We start from the raw sequence: 22,572 nt of genomic DNA, 5'->3' as shown, positions 1-22,572 counted from the left end.
TTCGAGACCCTGAATGATTTGTAAGGATTTTATCTGGGCCCCTGGTTTGAAAATCCATTAAAAAAAAAAGAGATGCAAATTGTTTAAATAACTCATTTATTTTGGATCAAAGCTCATCTCACCTTCAGATGAAGATAGTGTAAAACGAAATGGTACATTTGAGCTTAATATGCTTTACACTGTGTAGTAAGAAATTGTCTATAAACACACATACGGTATACTGTAGTTCTTCAATGACTTGATACGCTTACCAGTATCAAACAAGGGGCTGGAAATAATAACAAAATATCAATGTGGGACCCTCACAAAAATGAATGTCAAAAGAATACACCTTCTTATGAAACATACAGTACAGTGCTCCATCTTTCTCAAATGAAAGAAACAGACAAGATAAATCCGGTCACTAGCTTTGATCAATGCATTTTCACCAAAGTGAAAAGTGCACTAGGATTCTCTCTTCAGATTGAAAAACACAACACATATTACAAAAATATTATTTATATTTCTCAGCACAGTAGAAATGATGGCAGACTAGCAGAGTGATGTTAACAAACCCGCTAGGTTTGCATCAACCACCCATGCCCGGCTGACCGACAACAAAAGCTGCCTTTAAGCAGTATTCAACAGTCATGTCCCATTGCATACCATGATGTTACATTTACAACAGAATAGATATATCCATTCATTCACTTCAATAACTCTTGACGATGCTGGACGCAAAATGGGAACACGTTTGTAAAACACTGCTTTCAAAACAATTCAAAGAAAAAAAAAAGTCTAGTAGCCAGTTATCTGAAGCGAGCTTTCCTTTGATCAAATGTGAAGTTTGAGCGCGAGGCGTGAAAAGTTGTTGACCAACAAGGCACAAGACCCACAATCATTATCCTTTATCATTCTGGTCACAGCCAGCCATACAATTCTACACTTAACGCCTACTTTAATGAATATAGCATTTGGGGAGAGGAAAGAGTAAGGAATTGTCAAAAATTGTGGAGTTGTCTTCACCACATGAGTGTGACACCATTTTGACAGTGGTCAACTCAAGACTGGCGACCCGGACATCAATTTGGCAAGCGACCTTTTGACCCTGGACTGGACCTCTCTGTGATTGGCTCAGGGCAGATGACAAATGAGAGAAGCCGTCCCGTCTCCATGGTGACCACGCAGAAAGCAAGCTTCCCCAGACGCGACAGACCCCTAATAAACAGACAAACTCAACAGGCCAGACATAATGGCTGTGGTCATTGTTCCTGTTTCTCTTGCGCCGTACCCGTCACCAGCAGCAGGTTGCACGCCATGAACTGGACGTTGAGGACGTTGCTGGTGCTGCCCGTGTACAGCCCCACCATCTCGCTGGACGAGCCGTCCGCCGGCGCCCCCCCATGGGAGGCGCGGATGTCCCACACCCGGACCGAGTTGTCCATGGAGGACGACGCCACCAGGCTGCTGTCGGGGCTGAAGGAGAGGCTGGTCACGCTGTCCGAGTGCCCGCGCAGGTCCTTGTACAGCGTCCCCGACGCAAGGTCCCACAGCTTGACCCGCTGGTCCTCGCCGGCCGACGCTAGGTACTTCCCGCTGGGCGAGAACGCCAGCGCCAGCACCGGGCCGCGATGGCCGGTGAACAGGCGCACCGACGCCCCCTGCTGGGTGCTCCAGAGGCGCACCGTCTTGTCGGTGGAGCCCGTGGCCAGGTAGTTGGAGTTGGGGTGGAACTTGACGCAGTCGACGTCGGCCAGGTGGCCGGCGTAGATGCGTAGCGGGTAGGTGCGCGAGAAGGTCCAGAGGCGCGCCGTGCGGTCGTGCGAGCCGCTGGCGAAGTACAGGCTACAGGGGCTGACGTCGGCGTCCCACACTGGGTAGGCGTGGCCCCGGTACAGCGCCGTGTTGGTGAAGCTGCCCAGGTTCCAGTAGCGGATGGTGGCGTCCTCCGAGCACGACAGGAGCCCGGAGCTGTCCGTCAGGAAGGCGGTGCGGAACACCGGGCCGCTGTGGCCGCGCAGGGTCTTGATCTCGCTGCCCGAGCCATCCTCCTCGTCTGCCTGAATGGAAAGAAAATAATGTTTAAAGCTATTTATCTGGGCAGTAAGTGTTTATTTGCTTGTGAAAAACACTATATATAAAACATTGGAATAAACACAAATAAACATTAATACATAAAAAGTAATCCAAATATCTTAAGAATAAAAAACAACAGTAGCTGTCCATGGTGCATGTTGGCAGTCTAAAAAGAATCTTAGGCACTCTGAATTAAAAAATAACCACTTGAATCATGGACCAAATATGAATTTCTTGTTTTTAAAAGAATTTGTTATTTTGTGTGGCCTCCCTTAGAACACAAAATTCACTTTGGTACACTGCCGTGTCATTTTAGTCGTCCTGTGCTTGTTTCCCAAGCTTCTTCCAGGATTACAGATGTTATTATTATTATTATTGTTTATTTGTATTGACTGTAATATTTTATAGTGTTTTTACGAGCAAATAAACCCTTACTGTCCAGATAAATAGCTTTAAACAATTTTCTTCGGGGGCCTAAGACTTTTGCCCAGCGCTGTAAGTATTCCGAGAGGCTGCGTCCAGCTGTGGCGTCCCTCTCACCTCCTCCTCCAGCATGTCGCAGGCCAGGCGGACGCGCGACACGTCCACCCGGTGCGGCTTGGCCTTCAGCTTCCGCGCCCTCAGGCTCCACAGCTTGACGGCGGAGCTGTCGAACCCGGCGGCCAGCAGCCGGCTGTCGGCCGACACCTCGGCGGCGTTGAGCAGCTGCTCCGTGTGGTGGAAGGCGTAGAGGCAGACGGTGGTGAGCGACGGCGGGCCCTCGCGCACCCTCTTGATGCAGTCGCGCAGCCCCTCCAGCGCAGCCTCGCTCTGCGGCAGCCCGGCGGGGACCTCCGCCGCCGCCTCCCCTCCCTCCGCCCCGTCCGCCCCCGCCCAGGAGGAGGCGGAGTTTGGGCCGCCACCTCCTCCTCCGGCCGTCGCCCCGGCCGCCGCCGTCCCGTACAGCTGGTAGTCGGTGCGCGGCGACGCGGTGACCTCCACCTGCACGTGGGTGCCCAGCGCCCGGCAGAGGGCGCCGTTGTCCTCGCTCTGCAGGTAGCGCAGCAGGTAGCCGTAGGCCGGCTCGGTCAGGTGCACCACGTACTTGTGGTCCAGGAAGGCGCAGAGCTTGGGGTTAGCCGCCACGTCCTGCGCGGTCAGCGCGTGACGCAGCAGCTCGACGATGGCGCGGCGCTCGGCGTCCTGGAGGAAGGCGGCGTGGAAGCGGCTGTAGAAGGTGTCGGCCGCCGCTCTCAGACCGCAGCGCACCATGTCCAGGTGGAGGTAGACGAACAGCGGGTAGAGGACGCGGCTCACCTCCTTGCCCCAGGGCACCTCCGCGTCTTGGGAGGTGAGTAAAACAGCACTTTTGAGTAACGGTATTTGTTTAGATGCCACACGTGCTGTACCTACATTCACTTCAACACAACATTAGGGCAGCGGGTTGGGATGACGACTCCCAAGGCTACTGTGATTGTAAAAAAAACAACTTGTCAACTCACCCTGATTACCTGAATAGGTGTAGCCAAGTTCTAGTGTGCAATTTTATTTAAATGTAGAAGTGATGAAACAAAAGTCTTCTTCACTAGCAGTCAAACACTTTAATGGGACAACGTTTCGGTACGCAGGCCTTCTTCAGGTGAACGTTGATTGTTGCGCCATTAAAATGTTTGACTGCTAGTGAAGAAGACAAGTGTGCGGGAGGTTTTTGTCTCATAACTTGTCGGCCATCTGCCTTCTCCGACACGCTTGTAGATTTACAGGTGTGCAAAAGGTTTGCTCCGACGTGGAAGTGATACCTGAGAGAAAGTGCCGGAGCCTGGAGAACTGCATCTCGTACTGCTGTGGGTCAGACTGGCAAGGAGCCGCGGACACGATGTTAGCACATCCCGACTCTGTTTGCACTGCTCAGACAGAAAGACGGGAACAACATCAACCATTTTGTCAGACGTTATTACACTATTCTGATTGGACAATTGCATTCTACCTATTCTATTATTTCTCGATAATTCACCGGCAATAAGCAATATCCACCGCTGCTAAGGGCAACACATTAAAATGTCTGTGGGCGACAGTTGGAAGTTGTCTGAAGGTTAACATTCCAAACAATAACGGTTTGGCTGTAGCCTGCTATGTTCAATCTCTAAAAAAGGCTGTTGCCCAAGCACACAGGACCATTTCCCTTGAGAAATAAAAAGTGCAGTCTTATTAGTTTTAATGTTGTTGGCAAATAGCTTTGTAATAATTGGGATAATGTATGGCCAGCCGGTCATTATCGAAAATAAAGAGCCTGACAGTGCCTTCGGAACCCTGAGGCGAAGCCGTATGGCTGGCCAAACCTTATCCCTTACATATTCAATTATCATTCACCCTCACTTTAGCACTTGAGATATGATGTAGAGCTTCTCCACTTGAGAACTTTGGTCATGTTTAATGGGTGAACCGTTTTTATTTTTCTTCCCTCTGGAACTTTCTGTAAAGAGCATTGTGTTGCCTTTGTGTATGAAATGCACTAAATTGTCTTACCTTTGTGTATGAAATGCATCTAAAACAAGTTGGATTTGATGGAGAGTTGACAAAACACCATCCTCAGTGAGTAAGCCTGGGGCGTGGTATGCTGTACTGCATAGTGCATGTCTCTCGTTGGTACTAGACAACCTTGGATGATAAACTGAAGCCACTGAGAACAGTCCTTACCTGTAAGGTTGGCAGCCATCTCCTCTGCAGACTGGGACAGTTTAGCGCCCTTGAGGGAACCTTCTGTGTCCACATACTGCCTTCTCTTCAGGTACTGAGCCACAGTATACTGGATCTGCTCAGTTCGAACCCGCTTCATGGCCTGTGAAAACAAACACACAAGTGTGAAATCATAGCCAACTATAAATCCACTTTTACACACACACACACACACACACTCACAGTTACGCGGAGTATGGGTTGTGAATAGCTAGCTAGGTTCCCAAATGAAATTGCCGTTTGATTTCGCCACGAAACTTTCTCCGAGAGAATACAAACATACCATCAGGTAACTTTGGATAGAAACACTGATCCTGCTGCCGGTTTACCCAAGTAACCGTAGCTAGCTAGCCCGTTTACATTACATGAAATATAATTTACTGTGATGAACTGATATCGGTGCACATGACATGCAATCTAAAATGCATCTAGCTAAGATAGCTAATATTTGCTAGCCAGCACCTAACGTTACTAACGATGCGTCTCTGCGATTTACAAGAAGCTTTCTGTCAGCCTCAGTTGCAATTACAATGCAAGCAGACCAGCCAGATAACAAACTAGTTTGCTAATGTTGGCTAGCTAACGTTAGCTATAGGCCCTGTGTGAACTTTGAGCGGGATTAGCGCACGCATTTTTATCGATAATCTTGATTAAAGTACAATACTCACTGCATATTGTGCTGATCTCCTTCGTCGTCAGTTACTGCAAATAGACAGATTATTTAGAGGAATTTCACTTGTTTTTTTATGGGAGACAATCAACTCCCTTTCGTGATAACGGCATTGTGCATTAGCTAGCTAGCTAGCTTCCCGGCTCGCATCGTTCGATCGACTACTTCTGTCTGCCTGTCAAGGAAGCGTGTGACCTGACCAGAGATCCGGAGAGACGGCGGAGAGAGTGCATCCAAACCCATGAACACATCCATGATCCAAACCAAGCCCCCAGGGTTCGAACTCAAAGGTGAAGTGATTGAACCGCGCCATCTTGGCAAATTTGGTCGTTTTTAGCGGTGTCTTGGAACAGCAGTCTTTGAACATTGATGAACCCGATTGGCTGATTGTAACCCGTCCTCGCCGATAATAATTCTAAATCGCCTCCTTTTTTTCGAAAACTGAACTGAGGTGGTTTGAGAAACTTTGAGAAAATGCCTACTACTTGTGCTTCGACTGCAAACTGTTCTACTCGTCGAGGGGACTCACAGATTTCTATGTACAGGTATGTGATAATAATGGAACATATTCAAGGTTTGAACATGTTTTATTTGCTAATATGTGGTATTCATTCGGTTTCGATCTCGGCGGGTTAGCTGCGAACTTCATGCCACAACGAGAGATCCCGTATCTGGGTGGACAGCTGTTCAACTCGCCTGGACCAGGTCCCCTGGAGATATTTCGCCTGGGTGTCCATCGCGTTGTTGTGACCAGAATGAATACCACCTACTAGCAAGCAAAACATGTTCAGTCACAATTATACTGTTAAAACTAAGATGCCTGGATAAAAAATGTTTTCCAACGGATATATTTGACGAAAGTAGATTAATAAGAAAGCCGCTTGCGGGGAGAGCCAGGAACGCAATCTGTTCGTGGACTACAAGAACGCGTCATTGATACCTTTGACTGCACATGTCAAAGGTATCAGTGACCCTTATTTTTTTAATAGTGCCTATAGGATCCCGTGCGTAGTGGGAGCATCAGGAAAGACACTTGCTCATAGTCATATAAGCCTAGGCGAATAGACATATACTGTAGTTTGATTATAGTGATAAAATGTTGCTATCCCTGTGGCCCACCTCAGTTATGCAACGTTAGGCTAATTTTACCATAGCACAACAGTGATTAATAAATAGCCTACTGATGGATTAAGAATCCCCCCTCTAAAATCTTTGAACTAAATCAATAATTTGAGGTTATTTTCCTAGATAGATTTTGCCTATTTTTTGATAATCTACTGCCATGCAGGCCGTCTGCGCAGTCCCCAGCACCACCTTAACAGAGGAAGTTTGAAATGTCTAAATATTCCCAAGCATGTATTTCCATTCGTAAATCACATTAGCTGACCTACCCTGGGAAAAATAAACCCGCCCGGACAACTGCATCTCATCCGATAATCACATGAACAAGCCTTGGGCATGTTCTGCACAGTCTGCATAGGCCTATATAGGCTATATAAAGGGCGGCGTGTCAGAGTAGGCCTATAGGCTGTTCAGAAACACAGCAATGTGAAAGTGCAGACTGCACATTTACAAATAATCGAGTAACTAAATCTTAAAGACGCACTGAAATGAAAAAAGCATTCTGTCCCATTTTGGTTCACATAATTGGTCATAGTGTTCACCTATTCAACGATGTATGCCAAAAAATGTCCAAAATTCTACCTTTGTATTAATCTTATATCAAAGTATATAATTTCTTACTTCCTGGAAAACGGTAGGTCACGTGCAATGACGACAACAGGTACCTTAGATTTTAGGCCAATAATCTCACGACATCCACCTGTCAATCAACGTTATCCTTCTATCGAATCTGTCTAAAGTTCTTAAAACCCGTCCACTTGTCAATGTTCCAATCAAATTCCTCTAAACATATGTCCCACCCTCATAGCTTGTTTGCGTCGGAAATACGTCAAACTACGGAAGTTAAATGAACTCAAACGTCAGTTTCAGTGCGACTTTAAGAGTAAATTCCTATCAGCAATTAATTGATGGTTGTTTATTTGTTAACATCCCTAGTCTGCTATTTGGAATATTAGGTCTTTTCATAGGCCTACTCTCACTTCGGTTTGTTTCACTTCGGTTTGTTTCAATTGAAAAATGTAATGTCTTGTAGGTTAATGTCAGATTTTTGCAGATCAATCTGGATCAAATCTGGACAGTTGTCTAGGCTAAACATCAGGGTGCTTATTTCTCACTCAAAGCACAGGCAGGCCAGGCTGCTTTTATGCAGCAATGGGGCTATGTATCTGTAAAGAGCAAAGCAAACAGCAAAATAGTTCAGTTTGTTTATTTCTCCATAGGTTTCCGTTCAAGGATGAGGCTTTGCTGCGTCAGTGGGTCGCGAACATAAGGTCTCATGGAGGAATTAGGGTCCGGAATTGGGAACCAAACCATAATTCCCGTTTGTGCTCCGAACATTTCACCGAGGACTGCTTCGACAAATTAAAGCCTAGAGGACGAGCCCTACATAAAACAGCTGTCCCCACAATCTTTGAAGGCAGCACATCATCCCAGGGACATGAGACGAGTGCAGAGGTAAGTAACATGGATGCGGCAAATGTCACTAAACTAACGGATAGCTGTGATATCATTGTGATGGAAGAACTGGATAGCAATGCCATTGATGTGACGGAGGAACTGGATAGCATTGACATCGATGTGATGGAGGAACTGACTCCCACTAAGCAAATGGATATTGCGTCATCGAAGGTACTTCACATGGACATTTCTGAAGCTCAGAGATCCATTGCGCTTGACCACCGTAGCCTTTGGATGAAAGAACTGGATAGAAGTGCCATTGATGTGACGGAGGAACTGGATAGCAATGCCATTGATGTGACGGAGGAACTGGATAGCAATGACATCGATGTGATGGAGGAACTGACTCCCACTAAGCAAATGGATATTGCGTCATCGCAGGTACTTCACATGGACATTTCTGAAGCTCAGAGATCCATTGCGCTTGACCACAGTAGCCTTTGGATGAAAGAATCACCCAGAACAGTGACGCATAAGACAGACAGACAACTGCAGACCTCTAGACGGCAGCTTAAATTGAGGCAGCAGAAAATTCGGCGATGGAAGAGAAGACTCTCCTCCCTAAGTGACGTCATCAAGGAACTGAAGAAGAAAAAGCTGATTTCTACAGCCTGTGCAGATATGCTGGAGAACTCATTCGGTGGAGTATCGAAGGAATTACTGTCAAGAGTGTGGCAAAAGAAAAATGCAAAATTGTCAGAGGAGTTACGTTCTTTTGCAATGACCCTGCACTTCTACTCTCCCGAGGCCTACACTTTGGTCCGTGGAGTGTTTGACCTTGCTTTGCCCCACCCCGAAACCATCCGGACCTGGTACAGCAACATCTCTGCGGATCCTGGATTTACGCAGCCAGCGTTTTCTGCCCTCAACGCACATGTGGAGGACAGGAAGGAGAATGGTAATGAGACCCTGTGTGCCCTGTTGAATATTGTTGATTTTCAGAGAAATGCCTTTTAATATGATCCTGTTAGCTATTTCCTAATTATGATGATTGACCTCTGAGTAGGGCTGTCGGCTTGAGTTTTCGGTAAGCAACGGTGTCCCTCTTCCATAGACTTATGAGATAACGACATTCCATGGCTGGTACACTCTGGGCCAAACACCATTGTTGTGGTTAGAGATAAAGGCCTGGGCGCCGAGGCGGCGTAGGTTAATGGGACAAAACAAGGCCACAGAAGAGACCAGAGACAGTCTTATCGGAGAAGAGACGAGGGAGGGGGGAACACTCAAACCACATAAGAACGTTGCAACGAGACCAATGCTTTGATTTGGGTTCAGCCAGCATCCAGAGAGGTCAACTGTACATGAGGCATGCCATCGTCTTTTGTACGTCAAACCTTCTGTAATAAATCGCTTTTGCTGAGGCTCAAATCCCGTGTTGGAGAGATTCATTTGGAACACCTGAGAAAGGAGACACTGGACTGTGTGGTATATCTAGAGATTGGGGGTCCGTCTTTTATTGGAAACAAGAAAACACAACGCAGAGCTAATCAAGGACAATAATAAAAGACAAAGAGATTCAACAGCCCTCATGATGGACGATATCAGCATATGGAAGCACGTGGATTATGCTGCAGGGGAATTCCATGGATATGTGGATCTTGGCTGTGGCAATGATGTGGCAAAAAAGGAGTAGTCAACGCACACCGCTCAAAAAGGGCTTAATACATACAACAGACTGATTAGGCTAATCAATTGTTAATGAAAATGACCACAACACAACATCCTGTGCATAGTTGAAATGGTAGTGGGATATGGTGATAAAACTGGAGTGATCATTTGACAGCAATTATTAGCTTTTTCCAGAAATGACAGAAACTGAACAGAAATTTTAGAATAACAGGAATTTATTCACATACATTGGAAAGGAGTTGACGTGTAGGCATAAAGATGAAACGATACACTGCCATTCAACAATCCACAATAATTAGCCTACATGGTTTAAGTTTGGGTGTTTTCAGTCAACGTTGGCGTTGACCGCTTCTAGCTTCTATATCGAATGGCCGACTGGTGTAAGATGGATAGCCTAATGTTAGAGAGATAAATGTAGGCTATGGTTATGTTAATAAAGCTAACAATGATGTTGTAAAATGCATGCAGCACTGACGATCTGAACGATTGATTCATTATTACCATGGATCGGTATTGGGATTGATCAAGGGCGAATGTGAAATAGCAGCCACAAACTCAGCGGGTTATCCGAGATGACACATCTAAACTCGATGACCAATCCCCGCATCAGTAAGGAAAGTAAATATAGCCCTACAGCAGTCTCACAACTTCTCACCCATTCCTAAAATCCCCTTCAAATCCCATGACCACCCCAACTCACAGACCGGACGAGGAAGGACAGCTCTCTCAGACACAAACCTACCACCCCACAGAAGGACATGCTCCGGGGTTTCTGGGACAGCACACATCTCAGTCAGATGATGCACGCTTCCCTATTAGAAAGAGAGTAGAGTTGAGGCCAGTGTGACCAAAACACCAAACCAAACCAAAACACCTCCTCCCTCCTGCACCTCCCTCTTGCCGGCCCTTCACATCATGACCCCACCTCTCCTGCCAGGACTCCCTCACCGCCGCTCATATCAAAGACTTGGCCTCACCCCTCCCATAGGGTACTGTCAGCACGGCATCATCCCCCAGCTTTAGGGCACTCTTAGCCAGCCCGTCAGCCCTTTCGTTTCCTGACAACCCCACATGAGCCCAGCAGAACTGTACAGTAATCCCACCCCGCCTTCAATTCACCAGGCTCAAGTCCACACTCGGTTCTGGATAAATCCATGGAGGGACATTACCCCACACCGCATGTGGCCCATACTCCAGCTCGTAATCCATAGCCTCTAGCCAAAGCACTGACCGTCCACCCAAAGCCCTTAGCCGTCCGCGGTGTCGCATATTCCCAGCAGTCACACAGGGCCCGAGTCGCAGGCTGCTCCTCACCGGAGCTCTTCAGCTTAACCCAGTAGGCCTCTTATGCCACATCTTGGACATGAGCCACTCTACTGTACAGGACATGTTCACAAGATGGATAAACATCCTGCATGCTAAGATCACCTTCCTTGTCCACTGGCCCGACAGAGAATGCATCTCAACTACTGTACCGCCAGAGATGAAAGCAAAATTTAGTCGACTTGTCTTACATCAATCATTGACTGCGTATTGAACACTCCAGGACACGAAAGGCAAGGTAAGTGGGCTAAAGAGAAAAATAGAACTGTGAAGTGTGCATGATATTTATGAAATTTGCAGTCTTAAATAAGATTTTTTTTTTTTAAACCCAGGCCTGTTTTAAGTGTATTCAGGGTGCTGAAGGAATGTATTTTGCATTAATGAAATGTATTAAATAATAAATGTTTGTTTTTATCACAAATCCACTGTCACACTGTCTCAGAGGACTCCATAAATCTGTCCCCTGCATGGAGCTATAATATAACGGTCCACTGTCACTAAAGTTATAGGGGCCAGATGGCTCAGCTGCCGGTCCCTCTTGTATTTTGGTGCCTCTTGTATTATTTTTCTTCCTCTTCTTCTCTATTCTGTATATATTGAGTCATTTTCACTGTGCCTTTCCTTTTGTTGGGTGGCTTTATGGGCAGCTGTGGCTCAACTGTGGCAGCTGTGGCACTCCTATGTCATCTTCATCAGCATATGCCATTACCCTAGTCAAATTCATAGTAGGTAATCATGTATATGGTGAATAAATGGATCTTCAATCTAGGAAATCTCACTTCTCATGCATGAAAAATCACAAAATATTGCACATAGGTCAAGTCGTATGCCAACTGTCTTTTATGCCCAAATCATGTTGGTTATTATTGCAACTGGATGTTTACAGCAAGTTAAGTTTAGATCTTCCCCCCTCCTAAATTCACCCTGATGTTCACCCCATTTCTACATTCCAATTCCCTTATTGTATCCCCCATCTATTTTTTTTCTTAATGTTCACACCAGCTGTGTGGATAACTATGCACACGCATGTGTGTGTGTGTGTGTGTGTGTGTGTTGCAGCTCCACTAGCAGCTCCCAGGTCCCACTATGTGCGTGACTTGGTGAAGGTGAACAGTGTCTGAAGGTTAACAGAGGCTCCTCCCATCAGCTGGAGCTGCAGCTTTTTGTGTTGGTTTACATATGCATATGCTGTTAATGAATGTTCTGTAGTATTTCTATACTACTTGCTAATATGTGATTATATAAAAAGAAGACAAATGTTTATTGTTCTTACAGTGGCTGGAAATGTAATCTTTGTCAAGTACTGTGATGTTTGTAACATTTTCCTAATAAAAACGAAAAAGAACCAAACAACCAACGCCACCGAAAACATGACCTCTCGCCCTGCGCTGTCGCTGAGGTGGAGGTAAAAATACATGTCCTGGTAAATACTTCCCTTAAATATGTCTGGAAAATATGTAGCACTAGATAAACTCCTATTATTATCAAGATTAAGTAATGTAGCCAATCTACATTATATAGATTTAACTGATACAATATTAAGCAGTAGCAGATTCATATTGTATTATCCTATTCATAGTATTTTTGATAATAATGGTGATTTTATTTTTTTAGAAAGCTAATGTTGGTTTGTGATCACTGTTCCGTGGATATTACAGCTCATGCTATCTTTGGTGTTTAAATATTGAATGTCAATGATACCTCAATATTTCCATTGTATCTTTCTGTCTGCATGTGGAAGTACAAAACAAATGCGTTTTCCTTAATGTTGTGCAAACTCACTGTAACAGACAGCCACGCTGTGTCAATCTTTAGGAAAAGTTCTGGATTTAATCAACTCGAGACTTAATGCTTGCTTTCCCTCATACTGTACCTCCACTTCCTCTATTCTTTGGAAGTACTTTATTGACCAGTTATCTATCTATCTATCTATCTATCTATCTATCTATCTATCTATCTATCTATCTTTAAATATCTATTTGGCTATCTATCTATCTATCTATCTATCTATCCATCTATCTATCTTAAAATATCTATTTGGCTTTTTATCTATCTATCTATCTATCTATCTATCTATCTTTAAATATCTATTTATCTATCTATCTATCTATCTATCTATCTATCTATCAATCAATCATGAGAGTTCATCAGATCTGTTGTCCAGGGTCCCGCCTCTAGAAGAACCGAGCCCCGGGACCGTACTAGGACTGGAACAGCAGGTAGCTGAACGGATCTGCAGGGAGGAGGAGGGCTCTGTTATTACGCTTCACAGAGACACTCTCATGCAACGCTATGACGTCACCCGGGACTCATCATGATCATGTATGTTATGTTTTTCTTGAGGTGCTGGGTTTGAAGCATTTATTTATTTATTTATTATATTCATCCACGAGGATCTCTATAAACATTGGAGGTCGAACTCTAATAAGTAGTGTTGATGTGGTGTAAAGTGTGCTGTGGTCACCAGGTAGGTGGAGAGAGAACCGTTATCCTCTTACCCTGGGGGGCTGGAAGGAGCGGCATGGTTATCGGCGTGGAGGAGCAGGGCGTGAGGATGGGTGGCGGGGGGGCGGAGCCACGCAGCGCTTCAGGCCAACAGTTTTTCCAAGATGGATATGCTCTCCTGAGATGAACTGGCACTTTATGAGAAAGGAAAACACAGGTTGCTTCTCAAGAAACATTTGCACACACGCACGCACACACAGAAATAGGACTGGCTAAGTGTAACTTTAAAAAGAACCTAGAGAAACCTCTTAGTAACAACAATATGTTATTCACCATTCACTGCCTCACTTGCGTGTATGTTAGCTATCATAGCATAGCTATATGCTACCATGTTAGCGTAGTCACCTGATTTTACAGAGTACTGGTTGACTCCATTTTGCATTGCATCATTGCCCATTGGAGGGGAGATGGCTGTTTGATGATGGGGTTTTGTCTGTGAAATCCCAAAAAACATAACATAAAAAAATACCCAGAAATACACACATTTCAAATAATACTGATCATAAATCTTAAAATAGCAGGGCATACCTCCTCCCAAGCTGCTCTCTTGTCCACCCATTTCTGGAGGGACTTGTCCCAGACAATCTGAGGAGGAGTTAGAATCAAGAATCAAACCATCACAAGTTCCATCCGTCGTTACCAAACACCTCCTGTGGAACGAGAAGACTCGGGTCTCTTACGGATTTGTCTGTGTCGCTGGGCAGGTGGTCCTTCTTCTCTCCCCACGGGAGGAGCCACCTGAACCAGCCGCCGCTGCTCCTCTGGGCTGGGCGCTCCGGGGTTCGCTGGGCGGCGGGCAGGAAGTGAACCTGCTGACCGGGGAACACGCTCGCTGACTGGCGGGGGAGCCCGGACTGCTGCTGCAGAGAGTCTGAATATCTGCTCCCAGGATCTGTGACAAGGAGGGATTATGAATGATTAGGCAATCCAGCATTTGTGAATCGTCATGAATGATTATGAAGCCTAAATGTCGGAGTAAACTGTCACGCCAGGACAGTTCAACAGACATTAATGGGCCGGCTATGAAGTTCCACAGAGGTTGTGCCAAAATGGTAGCCTGACAACCCATCCTTGAATAGCTCCGCCCACTGTCACAGTACAGTAAAATACAATTCAGGATGGTTCACAAGGCCAAATAGCTACTTTAACTAAATTGATCTTATCTTATTTTAAAGACAGATGTTTTCCAATAAACAAAAATCACCCTTTCTGGCAGAGTAGAATGAGTCTCCATGGCAGCCTGTCTGGGGAGCAGGCGATGGTGGTGGAGATGAACTCTGAAAATGTAAGAACGTTTCAAGCCAACCTCAGAACGACTTTGATTACCAGTCTAGGGAATGAGGTGTTTGAGGGAGAAAACCAAGCACAGCTCACCTGCGGGGGTCTGGACCTTCTGGGACCAGCAGCCATGGACAGAGGGCTGGAATGACCCCACCCTGCCTGGGTGTTAGCGGGGGTCGGGGTGTGTCCAGTGAAGTCCATGTATGGACCAGGGCAGGGCTGGGAGGCGCCGGCGTACCCGTGAGGAGGGTTCCCCCCCGGGTAGCTGACCTGGAGCGGGGGGAACGTCTCTTCAGCCACCAACACTGGTGCCTCCAGGAACGTCTTGGCGGCGGCCGCGGCGTTCGTGGCCTTCGGGGTCAACAGGCCTCCTTCCAGACAGCTCCAGTCTGGTGACGGCTGCTCGTGGGAGGCGGGCAGGCCGGGAGTAGGAGGGCCTGCCTGGGGGAGGACTACGAGAGGCGGCCCGTACGGGAGGCGGGGACACCGGGGGTCCATGCTGCTCACGGCCGACTGCTGCTCAAAGAACCCAGCGCTGGAGATCCCGGTGGAGAGGGGTGGCTGTAGGTTGGCTGCAGAGGGCTGTACAGGGTAGTTGGAGGGGGGTAACAGGTTGGCTGCAGAGGGCTGTACGGGGTAGTTGGAGGGGGGTAACAGGCTGGCTGCAGAGGGCTGTACGGGGTAGTTGAGGTGGCCTGGTGGGGGTGGGGCAGGGAAGCCCCCCTGAGCAGACCCGGTCTCTGAGGTGTCACCAATCAGAGATTCTTTAGTAACAAATGGATCAAGGGCCAACAGTTCCTCACCCACGCTGTCCTGTGGGAGAAATGAATGTTTTAGTAGGAAAGAAAACACTTCAGTGGGCTAAAGACCTGACCGTCTGACCCTCTTCAAGAGTGAGTGCGGCGGTATAGCTCAGTTGGTAGAGCTGGTCGTTCAGTGATTGTAGGGTTGGTGGTTCGGCTCCTCCTGACTGCCTACCTACCTGAGTGCGTGTTCCTGCTTATTTAACATAAATATCAACACAACTATTATGATCAATCTTCTTGTCATTAATATTTCCATCATTAACAATTTATCTGGACCACACACACACACACACACACACATCATGCAGGGTGATTCTGCCACCTACTTTGATCTGTCTGCCGAGTTCTGCCGTGCAGCGCCACAGGTGCATGCTCCCAGGATCTGTGACAAGGAGGGATTATGAATGATTAGGCAATCCAGCATTTGTGAATCCTCATGAATGATTATGAAGCCTAAATGTCGGAGTAAACTGTCACGCCAGGACAGTTCAACAGACATTAATGGGCAGGCTATGAAGTTCCACAGAGGTTGTGCCAAAATAGTAGCCTGGCAACCCATCCTTGAATAGCTCCGCCCACTGTCACAGTACAGTAAAATACAATTCAGGATGGTTCACACGGCCAAATAGCTACTTTAACTAAATTGATCTTATCTTATTTTAAAGACAGATGTTTTCCAATAAACAAAAATCACCCTTTCTGGCAGAGTAGAATGAGTCTCCATGGCAGCCTGTCTGGGGAGCAGGCGATGGTGGTGGAGATGAACTCTGAAAATGTAAGAACGTTTCAAGCCAACCTCAGAACGACTTTGATTACCAGTCTAGGGAATGAGGTGTTTGAGGGAGAAAACCAAGCACAGCTCACCTGCGGTGATCTGGACCTTCTGGGACCAGCAGCCATGGACAGAGGGCTGGAATGACCCCACCCTGCCTGGGTGTTAGCGGGGGTCGGGGTGTGTCCAGTGTAGTCCATGTATGGACCAGGGCAGGGCTGGGAGGCGCCGGCGTACCCGTGAGGAGGGTTCCCCCACGGGTAGCTGACCTGGAGCGGGGGGAACGTCTCTTCGGCCACCAACACTGGTGCCTCCAGGAACGTCTTGGCGGCGGCCGCGGCGTTCGTGGCCTTCGGGGTCAACAGGCCTCCTTCCAGACAGCTCCAGTCTGGTGACGGCTGCTCGTGGGAGGCGGGCAGGCTGGGTGTAGGAGGGCCTGCCTGGGGGAGGACTACGAGAGGCGGCCCGTACGGGAGGCGGGGACACCGGGGGTCCATGCTGCTCACGGCCGACTGCTGCTCAAAGAACCCAGCGCTGGAGATCCCGGTGGAGAGGGGTGGCTGTAGGTTGGCTGCAGAGGGCTGTACAGGGTAGTAGGAGGGGGGTAACAGGTTGGCTGCAGAGGGCTGTAGGGGGTAGTTGGAGGGGGGTAACAGGCTGGCTGCAGAGGGCTGTACGGGGTAGTTGAGGTGGCCTGGTGGGGGTGGGGCAGGGAAGCCCCCCTGAGCAGACCCGGTCTCTGAGGTGTCACCAATCAGAGATTCTTTAGTAACAAATGGATCAAGGGCCAACGGTTCCTCACCCACGCTGTCCTGTGGGAGAAATGAATGTTTTAGTAGGAAAGAAAACACTTCAGTGGGCTAAAGACCTGACCGTCTGACCCTCTTCAAGAGTGAGTGGTGGTATAGCTCAGTTGGTAGAGCTGGTCGTTCAGTGATCGTAGGGTTGGTGGTTCGAATCCCGGCTCCTCCTACCTACCTACCTGAGTGCATGTTCCTGCTTATTTAACATAAATATCAACACAACTATTATGATCAATCTTCTTGTCATTAATATTTCCATCATTAACAATTTATCTGGACCACACACACACACACACATCATGCAGGGTGATTCTGCCACCTACTTTGATCTGTCTGCCGAGTTCTGCCGTGCAGCGCCACAGGTGCATGCTCCCAGGATCTGTGACAAGGAGGGATTATGAATGATTAGGCAATCCAGCATTTGTGAATCCTCATGAATGATTATGAAGCCTAAATGTCGGAGTAAACTGTCACGCCAGGACAGTTCAACAGACATTAATGGGCAGGCTATGAAGTTCCACAGAGGTTGTGCCAAAATAGTAGCCTGGCAACCCATCCTTGAATAGCTCCGCCCACTGTCACAGTACAGTAAAATACAATTCAGGATGGTTCACACGGCCAAATAGCTACTTTAACTAAATTGATCTTATCTTATTTTAAAGACAGATGTTTTCCAATAAACAAAAATCACCCTTTCTGGCAGAGTAGAATGAGTCTCCATGGCAGCCTGTCTGGGGAGCAGGCGATGGTGGTGGAGATGAACTCTGAAAATGTAAGAACGTTTCAAGCCAACCTCAGAACGACTTTGATTACCAGTCTAGGGAATGTGGTGTTTGAGGGAGAAAACCAAGCACAGCTCACCTGCGGTGATCTGGACCTTCTGGGACCAGCAGCCATGGACAGAGGGCTGGAATGACCCCACCCTGCCTGGGTGTTAGCGGGGGTCGGGGTGTGTCCAGTGTAGTCCATGTATGGACCAGGGCAGGGCTGGGAGGCGCCGGCGTACCCGTGAGGAGGGTTCCCCCACGGGTAGCTGACCTGGAGCGGGGGGAATGTCTCTTCGGCCACCAACACTGGTGCCTCCAGGAACGTCTTGGCGGCGGCCGCGGCGTTCGTGGCCTTCGGGGTCAACAGGCCTCCTTCCAGACAGCTCCAGTCTGGTGACGGCTGCTCGTGGGAGGCGGGCAGGCCGGGTGTAGGAGGGCCTGCCTGGGGGAGGACTACGAGAGGCAGCCCGTACGGGAGGCGGGGACACCGGGGGTCCATGCTGCTTACGGCCGACTGCTGCTCAAAGAACCCAGCGCTGGAGATCCCGGTGGAGAGGGGTGGCTGTAGGTTGGCTGCAGAGGGCTGTACGGGGTAGTTGGAGGGGGGTAACAGGTTGGCTGCAGAGGGCTGTACGGGGTAGGTGGAGCGGGGTAACAGGCTGGCTGCAGAGGGCTGTACGGGGTAGTTGAGGTGGCCTGGTGGGGGTGGGGCAGGAAAGCCCCCCTGAGCAGACCCGGTCTCTGGGGTGTCACCAATCAGAGATTCTTTAGTAACAAATGGATTAAGGGCCAACGGTTCCTCACCCACGCTGTCCTGTGGGAGAAATGGATGTTTTAGTAGGAAAGAAAACACTTCAGTGGGCTAAAGACCTGACCGTCTGACCCTCTTCAAGAGTGAGTGCGGTGGTATAGCTCAGTTGGTAGAGCTGGTCGTTCAGTGATCGTAGGGTCGGTGGTTCAAATCCCGGCTCCTCCTGACTACCTACCTACCTGAGTGCGTGTTCCTGCTTATTTAACATAAATATCAACACAACTATTATGATCAATCTTCTTGTCATTAATATTTCCATCATTAACAATTTATCTGGACCACACACACACACACACACACACACATCATGCAGGGTGATTCTGCCACCTACTTTGATCTGTCTGCCGAGTTCTGCCGTGCAGCGCCACAGGTGCATGCTCCCAGGATCTGTGACAAGGAGGGATTATGAATGATTAGGCAATCCAGCATTTGTGAATCGTCATGAATGATTATGAAGCCTAAATGTCGGAATAAACTGTCACGCCAGACAGTTCAACAGACATTAATGGGCAGGCTATGAAGTTCCACAGAGGTTGTGCCAAAATGGTAGCCTGGCAACCCATCCTTGAATAGCTCCGCCCACTGTCACAGTACAGTAAAATACAATTCAGGATGGTTCACACGGCCAAATAGCTACTTTAACTAAATTGATCTTATCTTATTTTAAAGACAGATGTTTTCCAATAAACAAAAATCACCCTTTCTGGCAGAGTAGAATGAGTCTCCATGGCAGCCTGTCTGGGGAGCAGGCGATGGTGGTGGAGATGAACTCTGAAAATGTAAGAACGTTTCAAGCCAACCTCAGAACGACTTTGATTACCAGTCTAGGGAATGTGGTGTTTGAGGGAGAAAACCAAGCACAGCTCACCTGCGGTGGTCTGGACCTTCTGGGACCAGCAGCCATGGACAGAGGGCTGGAATGACCCCACCCTGCCTGGGTGTTAGCGGGGGTCGGGGTGTGTCCAGTGAAGTCCATGTATGGACCAGGGCAGGGCTGGGAGGCGCCGGCGTACCCGTGAGGAGGGTTCCCCCCCGGGTAGCTGACCTGGAGCAGGGGGAACGTCTCTTCGGCCACCAACACTGGTGCCTCCAGGAACGTCTTGGCGGCGGCCGCGGCGTTCGTGGCCTTCGGGGTCAACAGGCCTCCTTCCAGACAGCTCCAGTCTGGTGACGGCTGCTCGTGGGAGGCGGGCAGGCCGGGTGTAGGAGGGCCTGCCTGGGGGAGGACTACGAGAGGCGGCCCGTACGGGAGGCGGGGACACCGGGGGTCCATGCTGCTCACGGCCGACTGCTGCTCAAAGAACCCAGCGCTGGAGATCCCGGTGGAGAGGGGTGGCTGTAGGTTGGCTGCAGAGGGCTGTACGGGGTAGTTGGAGGGGGGTAACAGGCTGGCTGCAGAGGGCTGTACGGGGTAGTTGAGGTGGCCTGGTGGGGGTGGGGCAGGGAAGCCCACCTGAGCAGACCCGGTCTCTGGGGTGTCACCAATCAGAGATTCTTTAGTAACAAATGGATCAAGGGCCAACGGTTCCTCACCCAGGCTGTCCTGTGGGAGAAATGAATGTTTTAGTAGGAAAGAAAACACTTCAGTGGGCTAAAGACCTGACCGTCTGACCCTCTTCAAGAGTGAGTGCATGTTCCTGCTTATTTAACATAAATATCAACACAACTATTATGATCAATCTCCTGGTCTTGTCAATAATATTTCCATCAATTTATCTGGACCACACACACACACACACACACACACACACACACACACACACACACACACACACACACACACACACACACACACACACACACACACACACACACACACATCATCCAGGGTGATTCTGCCACCTACTTTGATCTGTCTGCCGAGTTCTGCCATGCAGCGCCACAGGTGGTATTGTTCCAGCCCCTTCCGAGACATCTTTTCTGCGTAGCTCTTCAGATCCTCCATGTTCCTGCAGCTGGAGCAAAGATGGAGATGTGAAGACGGTGATGGTCAAGTGAAGCAGTCAGGTGTTAGTTCTCACACAGAGCGCACGACGTGCGTCCATGGTTAAACTTCTTTGGAGGGGCCTCTCGTGCATTTTGAATCAGAAAATGTACAATATTGGCTATGTAACATGAAGACAGCAAATATGGGCTCTAGCCAACAGGCCTATCAGATAGAAATTGTTATTTTGCAATGAATGTATTTTGTGGAATTTTCTAAATTGCGACGCCTCATTTATTTGCCATGAAACAATCTATTAACGGCGTTTCACTTTCTACTAGGCGAACCTGAGATAGCTTACCTAGAGCCCGCACGTCTTGGTGAGTTTTTGGACATCCTTCAAACCATACAATGTTTCTAGCGGTGAATTCAGTAATGAAATACAACTTTGATAATAACAAGTATACATTCAAAATGTTTCTCAGCGTCTGATAAAAAGAAACTTGGACGTTGTTCTCCGTATTGTAGGCTGAACATCACTACACTGTTGCGTCATAATTCAGGTACCTGCTATCATGGTGGCTGTTTTTGTGTCAAGATTTGCTTATAAATTACAGCAATTAAGACTTGTCATGAGTCTTGACAAGCCACAAAACATTGAGATATATCACGTCTCAGAACCTGCGTGGTATTCGATAGTTTCAACACTAGATGGCGCTCTATCACTGATAAATGTACATCGCCATACCATCTCATCTACAACCAATGTAACAGGCGTAAAAAACAAACACTACGCGTCAGCTGTTCCAGGTAGCTCCTGTGTGAAGGACCCATGAGAAGGACAGGCGGGGACTGGAGGTCCAGTAGAAGGGTACACAACCCGGGTGCCATAATCAGGCTTGACATTCTCCTGGCTGGCCCCACACTGCTGCTCGTCACGACAGCCAGTCCCTTATTTCATTATGGTACTGAACTGGAATAAACAATGTAGGACAGGGAATCCAGGATCTGCTACAGCTCGTCAGCCTCCGATGACATTTCCAACCTCAGTCAAGACAGATTAGGGTAGCCAATGGAAATACAGCGTTTTTAAACATTAGTTTGTCACTTATGGACCACATAGACAGGCAGACAGACAGACGGACGGACCGACAGATGGATATATATTCATGTTAAACCCAGGCCATTGAATTATACAACACCCATTGCAAACATACACAATACCTCCTCTGAACTTCTATTGTCACCACTAGCTAGGTATTCATCGTAATAACTGTCACTACCAACAAATAGAAGCAGACATCAGTTATTGAAATCAGCAAACACTAGGCCTACACATGATCAGGTGCACAGTTCAATGCCACAGGCTTTATTACATCAGAAAGAAAGACAAAAAATATATATGCACAGTCCATGGGACAAGTCATCTGGACTTGTCTCCAGGATTACCCTACTAACCAAGCAAAAAAAAACCACAAGAGGGCAGTAGTCCCTCCACCCAAATCTAACGTTCTGTCGTTACAGTATCACTCTCCTAGACCAAACGAACACTGTTCATTCAGACATACAGTTGCAACCCATCCATCCATCCTTCCATCCACCCATCCATCCATCGTCGTCCGCTTATCCGGGGTCGGATCGTGGAGGCAGCAGTTCCAGCAGGGGGCCCCAGACATCCCTTTCCCTAGCAGCATCAACCTGGGGGATCTGTAGCCACTCACAGGCCAGTGCAGAGATGTAATCCTGCCGCCTGGTCCTGTGTCTGCCCCGCGGCCTCCTCCCAGCTGGACATGACTGGAACACCTCCCTAGGGAGGCGCCCAGGAGGCATCCTCACCAGATGCCCGAACCACCTCAGCTGGCTCCTTTTGTGCAGATGTCTTTTTACTCTCCACCCACGCACTTTTCAGCACCATAAACATTCAAACT

At 48.0% G+C, this 22,572-nt stretch overlaps 1 protein-coding gene across 1 annotated transcript; it reads right to left on the bottom strand.

Moving 5' to 3' along the window:
* Positions 1 to 116: 116 nt before the first annotated feature.
* taf5l (TAF5-like RNA polymerase II, p300/CBP-associated factor (PCAF)-associated factor) lies at positions 117 to 5,579 on the bottom strand. The gene is made up of 5 exons (XM_084440569.1): positions 5,439 to 5,579; positions 4,732 to 4,873; positions 3,834 to 3,938; positions 2,596 to 3,377; positions 117 to 2,039 (listed from the first exon to the last, which is right to left on the bottom strand). The coding sequence occupies exons 2-5, from the start codon at positions 4,868 to 4,870 to the stop codon at positions 1,242 to 1,244; spliced, it is 1,824 nt and encodes a 607-aa protein (XP_084296695.1). The 5' UTR covers positions 4,871 to 4,873; positions 5,439 to 5,579; the 3' UTR covers positions 117 to 1,241.
* Between the last annotated feature and the right edge of the window lie 16,993 nt (positions 5,580 to 22,572).

This window comes from Borostomias antarcticus, assembly GCF_949987555.1.
Source record: "Borostomias antarcticus genome assembly, chromosome: 7".
NCBI classification, from domain to species: domain Eukaryota; kingdom Metazoa; phylum Chordata; class Actinopteri; order Stomiiformes; family Stomiidae; genus Borostomias; species Borostomias antarcticus.
This window is presented reverse-complemented; position numbering and strand designations above follow the sequence as displayed.